The 6,714-nt window shown below is 42.7% G+C and overlaps 1 protein-coding gene across 1 annotated transcript; it reads left to right on the forward strand.

The window, feature by feature from the left end:
- Window positions 1–4,413: 4,413 nt before the first annotated feature.
- LOC138249076 (uncharacterized) lies at window positions 4,414–6,397 on the forward strand. Its single transcript, XM_069203122.1, has 2 exons — window positions 4,414–4,918; window positions 5,020–6,397. The coding sequence occupies exons 1-2, from the start codon at window positions 4,436–4,438 to the stop codon at window positions 5,647–5,649; spliced, it is 1,113 nt and encodes a 370-aa protein (XP_069059223.1). The 5' UTR covers window positions 4,414–4,435; the 3' UTR covers window positions 5,650–6,397.
- Window positions 6,398–6,714: the final 317 nt, after the last annotated feature.

Consider the following 6,714-nt stretch of genomic DNA (forward strand, 5'->3'; position numbering starts at 1 on the left):
CAATAAATTAAAAAAATTCATACATTTATATATACATTAATAAAAATAATAATAAAATAGTAATAATAGAGGTTAATTATATACATTAATCTTGGGAATACAACAAACTTAGAATATGGTTACTGCCACCTGGTGTGAAGTTCAAAACGTGCAGATCTGTATGGATCATTAGCTGATCAACTGTGCACTTCATGAGATGAATTTGAAAGATATGAAGCAGCTATAGAGGAAATGCTACCAGATGTTGATTACAAGGCAGCTCTAACTTGCAACTGCATCAGAAAAAAGCTACCCAATGACGGAGATGCTGCATCAGAAGGATATCTGAGATGAGAAGGAGAGGAAAGATAAACAGAGAAGTAGAAGAGAGATTTTCTTTTTTAAGTGATGTGCTACATAATGTCACTTAATCATCTATAGAAATTGAAAAGTATTCTAAGTGTTGTCAAAAGCTAATTGATGTCACCCAGAGGGCTTGGAACAGGAATTTTCTCTGCTGAGCTTCAGCAATTTCACTCATATGTGCGTCATAAATTCAGTGCAAAAAAAATGTAAAAACACAATTTAGTCATGCTGAACTTTATAAAATAATTGTCGAAGACAATATGGAGTGTGCCTTTCCAAATGTAAACATTTGCTTTTGTATATTTTTAACAATAATGGTCACAAATTGCTCAGCTGAGCGTTCATTTTCTCAGTTGAAGTATATCACAAATCCCAACAGAAAACTATGCAAAAAGGGAGGCTGGATGCCTTATCTCTTCTAAATATAGAAGCAGATGTGTTACATAAGGTTAATTTTGAGGATCAGATCAAAGACTTTGCACTTAGAAAAAGTAGGAGAAAACTTTTCAAATATAAATAAACTGGAAGTATACAAAAAGAAACATTATTTTCCATCCTACTGTAAGTTCTGTTTCATTTTGAAAAATGAAATATTATTTTACCGATTATTGTTTTTATTTTGACATAGATATATATGGGGGCTCCAAAATATTTTAAGTGCTGAGGGCTTCTAAAAGTCTTAACCCGGCCCTGATAGTAATGTTTAATTAACAGTCTTATTTTTTCAGAATTGAGACATTATTAACTCTAGTTATTCGCAGCACAATCATTGTTAATAATAATATTTTTTATACAGCTAACGAGCATTAGCAAGGCCAATAGGTTGGGGTTGTTTTAGGTATATGCGTTGTTAGGTGAGAGACAAGTCAGGACGCAACAACAGAGAACTCATAGTTAGGTACCCAAATACTGGGCAGGTGGGACCCTGTATGAACCCCAGGATTTTAGTTCACATATATCAAGCCACTGCCTTAATTACATACACCAGTGGTTCCCAACCTTTTGACTTTTGTGGACCCCCACTTTATCATTATTTGAACCCAGGGACCCCCACAGAATCATTACTGGAATCTGGGGACCCCCCCACTGAGTCGTTACTGGAGTTGGGGACCTAATCTGTTAATATTATTTCATTTTCAAAGCAGTCACGGACCCCCTGAGGGAGCTTCACGGACCCCCAGGGGTCCCCGGCCCACAGGTTGGGAACCACTGACATACACCATGCCTCTTAAACAGGATTTATAGATATGCTTCTTTTACAGCTCCCTCGACAATTTATTACTCTTAAAATACACGTTCCACCGTTTGGTGTACACGTTATTGCACCTCAGACCAGCTGTTTCACAGGAGTGCCATTTCTGGCACTTGGAAGCATCTCGTTTGAGCTTCACCCAAACAGTAAATGAACTCTCTACCCCCCCAACCCACACTGTGGAAACCGTAGGTATAAATTAACCCGCAAACATCACAGAACAAGCATCGGTGATCGTGGGAGACTTCAAGTTCATCTCCTCTGAATGTTCTGCCTTTCCACTTCGGAAAATGAAATGTTAATGATTAGCCCAGCTGACAACAACCCGAAAGGGCCTTTTCCAGCGATGCTCACTCGGTCGCCTTTTGAAGTCATCACCTGGACATGAACTCCGCTAGCAGGAGAGGTCTGGAGTGTTGTTAAATATTTGCTCATGTCTTTTTACTCAATGGGTAAAGCTCTTCGACACAGATTAGGAGCGATCATTCGCACCTACCAGGAAACGTGAGCTGCCCTCGCGCCGCGAGAGTGCCACGAAGGCACACTGTTCTGCCGCAGAAGTCAGTGTGACGGACAGCACCGTTTGTTTATTCTTGGACACGGTTTGGTCGAGAGGGAATGCACACCTTGAGCTTCAGCTGCACAAAAAAAAAAAATCAAAAATGTAAAACACAGTCGGGTACTAGCTTGGGGGGAGCAGTTGGGGTGTTACACCCCTCTAACAAATGTGTTTTCAGATAAATAGTTGGGTACAATTGCTGTCAGTCGGGCAGAGCGAAGTGCCTGTTGGATTTCACTAGGGATGTTTACATATACACAGGCAAAAACACACACACATTTCCCCTTTCTCTGTTTTGAATGTCTTCAAAAATGTTGGTTATTTTACAAAATGTGTTTTCTCTTACTTAGTACCCCATCCTATCTCATTCCTCTCCCGTTCCACTGCCCCTTGAGCCCCTCTCATGTGCCCTCCTTGTCTGGTAATGTCTTATAACATTATATGTTCCCATGACGGTCAGAAACTTTGAAACTCACAACCCAGTGTTAATGACCAAGCTGTGCCCCTGGTAAAACATTAATATTTGGCCGACAATGGTTTTTAGTTCGCATTTTTTTGGTTAGAAGCGCCTCTAAGTGCCTTTCTGACCCTGGCAGGGTTCAGGAAGCGCCTCGATGTCGGTCTCTTTACCTTTGTGCCAATAATGCTACAGTTTTTTGTAAGAACTATAGTTCAAGGTTTTGTCAATAACTGAACGAATAACTGAACGTGGTAGAGACCGAAACTTGAGAATGGCTGTTAGGAAAACTGCAAAATAGCGCTGATGATTAGAAAAACGCAGTTACTGGATGTATTTACATATGATTGTTACACGGAGGAGGCTAGCGCTGTAAAGAAGCAAGTCAAGTCCATGGTCGAAATAAATTAACCCAACCAAGAGGTATTCTCAACCCGAACCATACTTGAGGCATGGATGTCATTTAAGGGTCGCCAGCGGTCGCAGCTGCGATCCCTGGCTTGCCCCCTGCGACCCCTGGCCCTGCCTTTGCGACCCCCTGGCCTCAGAGGTGGCAAAATCAGTGCCAGAAACAAAAGGTCAAGCTCGTCCTTATGGAGGCTGTTTGAGGGGCAACTTCAGGTTTTCTGCCAAATTTGTTTACACTAATAGTGAATAATGAGACATTATTCACTATTAGTGTAACAAAGAATGGATCATAGTTAGCTGCAATATGGCCCTCTCTGATAGCTGAACTTAGTGAAAAAAAATGTAAATGTGTGTTGTGCGCTTGCTTGCAGGTGTGAGAATGTTAATGTGAGAGCAAGTGTGTGAGTGAATGTGTGTGTATGTGTAAGGGTGCGTGTCTGAGCGAAAGTAAAGGTGAAATGTCGCGTGATGTCACTTATGCTATTCCTGGCATTGCGTTAAATTGACGTTCATGGCGTAAGGCCCAAAACTGTGATACATTCACAGGTGATTCTAGGGATACTACTACTACTACTACTACTATTACTACTACTACTACTAATAATAATACCATGCCTTAAACACACAATGCAAACAGAAGTGTAAGTATTCATGGTATCACAGTCTTACTCAGTAGCATTCTTTTTATTGCGTGTTGCAGATTAGCTTACGCCTCACGTTCCCGTGCGCTTAGCCTCCATCACAGACAGCGCCATGCACAGAAGTAAATCTAAACAAGCACTGGCAAACCCAGTAGGTCTGGCATCGAAGCAGGCTGGTGCGATATTTATTTAAAAAACAAAGTAGTGCAGGCGCATGCCAGAAAAAAAAAAAACTAAAAAGAAAAACAATACAACTGCCATCATCTTAACGTGGCATGCTTGTAATAAAAGTTAAAAACACAGCCAACCATCTGTTATTCATTGGTGAAGTGCTACATACCAGAGAAGTAGTAGGAAGGGATACCTTTAATCACCATATTAAAAGTGACAGTTATCCCGCCCCGGAAATGACGTAATATCCGGTGGCTGGGACTTCCGGTGTCCCAGAAAGCCCTCCCTGGAAGTGACGTGCATGGGGGTGTCACGTGGTTTGTGAACACGTGGTGTCACGTGTTAGCCTTGTGCCTGGGTCCTAGCCCCTGGGTGATGGCCTATGAGCTGTGTAAAAAAGTATGACTTAGTGTTGTGCAAGTGGTTTCAGAGCCTGAGAGGGACAGGTCTGGACATGTCAGACATTCATGCCCAAGTGCCAGTTAGGGGCCCTCATGGTGTCACGTGTTAGCCCCCCTTTTTTTTAAATGTTGCATATAAGGAGCTGGTTAGAACCGGCTGTCAAACCGTGAACCAGGGTTGAAACAGTTTGGCACGGTGCCATGAAGAGATACAATCCGATCGCAAGAAAAGCAGCCTCCTCAGGGGCCCTGAACACTATTGGTAGATATTACCGGACCCTCGCCCCTCTTACGATGGATGAGAATGCACAACAGGATGTCCCTGCCACCCAAGATACCGATGTTACCGGTTTTGAAGAGGAACTTTGCTACCGGCTTGAAAAGCTCAACCTCAAGGCTGTGTCGACCCAGATATCCCCTATTAAGGGGCCCGACAGCGACAGCAATGCCTCGAAAGATGAATTAAGTGTTGCATCTAACTTCATAGACATTGAAGATGTTGAAGAATGTGTAGCACCACCGAATTCGCCCATCTATGAAGACATGGGCGACCAGGAGGCCACCGAGTCAGAGGCCGTTATTGTACAGCCGTCAGGTGTAAGCTCCGGCACTGTTTCTGCCCCAATGGACCTCTGCGACTCCCAGGATTTCAGAGGAGCCTCTGAGTGTGATGCGAATATGGAGGTTGGTAATGACAGTTTTGTTATTTATTTTTTTATGTCTGTATACTCTAATGTCATACATTTAACTAATAATGTGTCTTGTGCTTTCTGTTTGAACCCTAGAACGTAGCTGAAGAAAGTGAGCCTCTAGAAGGGTCAACTCCAAAGGTTAACGCCGTAAATTTTTACTGCTTATGCTGTTCCAGACAGTCTGGAAGTGTTACAAGCCAGAACAAAGAGCCTCGTAAGAAATGTGTCTGCACCTACACTAGCCGCGATTTTGAAAAGGAAGCTCCGGGCGTACCCTGGGCCACCATATGGCCAGTTAAAGGTTTTGCAGCGGCCGCTGTGAACGCCTGTGTTAAACGGGATTATTATGATCTTTGTTACGGGCATAAAATTAATGCGCCTCAACAGGATGCTCATGAATGTTTATACGATGCATACACACCAAGAATAATTCGCCACATTTGTAGTCGGATAGACCCTCACCGGGTATATAGGTTGTTAAGGGTTGTGTATGGGCTGTCGGCTGTGAAGAAAGGTGTCCACAGTGATATGATTAAGGTCTTGGCTGCGGCTGTCAATGAGATCCGATACGCTGCTGAGCCCTGCTCAAAACTCGACCGCATGCATGGTATGTGTCCCCACTTTGACATAAGTATGTTAGAACGGGTTATAAAAAGACGAATGTGTGACATTTATCATAAAAACAGAAGAATGAAGTCTCTAGCCCCACGAAAGCTGTTTTAGAAAAAATAAAATAAATTAATTAATTAAAAAAAAAAAAAAAAAAAGTAGACCATGAATGTGTTACTTAACGCTCCATACTTACTCACTTTTAGGCGGGGAATCCGGGTATCGAGATGCAAGATGCCTATGAGTTACAACCGGGCTACATCTGTATCGGGAGATTGATTTTTGTGCTGGTTAAAGAAAGAATAGCTGAAATACATCCTATGACTCTGCGGTATCTGAACATTTCGGAACCTTCAGCCTTGTTGCAATGTAGCAGTCATTTGTGTATCGCCAAGTGGTGTATCAATGGGCGGCTAAACGCATCTGTTGAATGCCGGACCTCGGACAAAGACCACATTCGAGAGTTAAGACTTTCACCTGAGACGGGGATACACGAGGCGTTGGTGAACATGACTGAAGATTATGTCACAAATAAAGGTTCGGAATGGTCCTGGTTAGAACTGTATGAACTGTTGAATTTTGTCAGTATCCTGAGTGTTCAGAGTTATAGGCGTGGGGAGCGGGAAGTCCTGTCTAGAGCTATTGAGAGTATAGCCATAAAAATATCAAAGTTTGTGACGCTTAGCGTTTGTGAAAGGCCATACTCTGAGTAACATGTGTAGTGGGGGTTGTACTATGTATACGTTTGTAAAAAGACCACCACGGTCCAGCGTTATGACATCTATAAACTCTGTAGCACAAAATGTCAAATACCCGTTGGTTGTGTAGCCCAGCACCATTTTTTATGTTTTTCATGTTTAATAAAATAACCTTACACAAAACAAGCGTCTTTCATTTCGTGGTGTTGGTGGTGGGAGACAACATGACGGATGCGGATTTAAGGAAGCTTTATTACGATAAACATGGGGTTGGAAGTTTCAGAGGTTCCGAAGCTCTATTTAGAAGGGCTCGAGCTGAAAATGAATCTGTAAAACGTGCCAGTGTGAAGACTTGGTTAGCTGGGGAAGAGGCTTATTCGCTGCACAAACCTGCCAGGAGGCGCTTTAAGAGGCGGGCCACAGTTGTTAACGCACAGCTCGATTATCAGTGGCAGGCCGACATAATCAGTCTTCAAGATCT

This window comes from Pleurodeles waltl, chromosome 8 (assembly GCF_031143425.1).
Source record: "Pleurodeles waltl isolate 20211129_DDA chromosome 8, aPleWal1.hap1.20221129, whole genome shotgun sequence".
Taxonomy (NCBI): Eukaryota; Metazoa; Chordata; class Amphibia; order Caudata; family Salamandridae; genus Pleurodeles; species Pleurodeles waltl.

Coding starts and splice junctions, on each gene's coding strand:
- LOC138249076 (XM_069203122.1), top strand. CDS start 4,436: ATGAAGAGATACAATCCGATCGCAAGAAAAGCAGCCTCCTCAGGGGCC. Junction 4,919..5,019: donor AGTGTGATGCGAATATGGAG/GTTGGTAATGAC, acceptor TTTGAACCCTAG/AACGTAGCTGAAGAAAGTGA.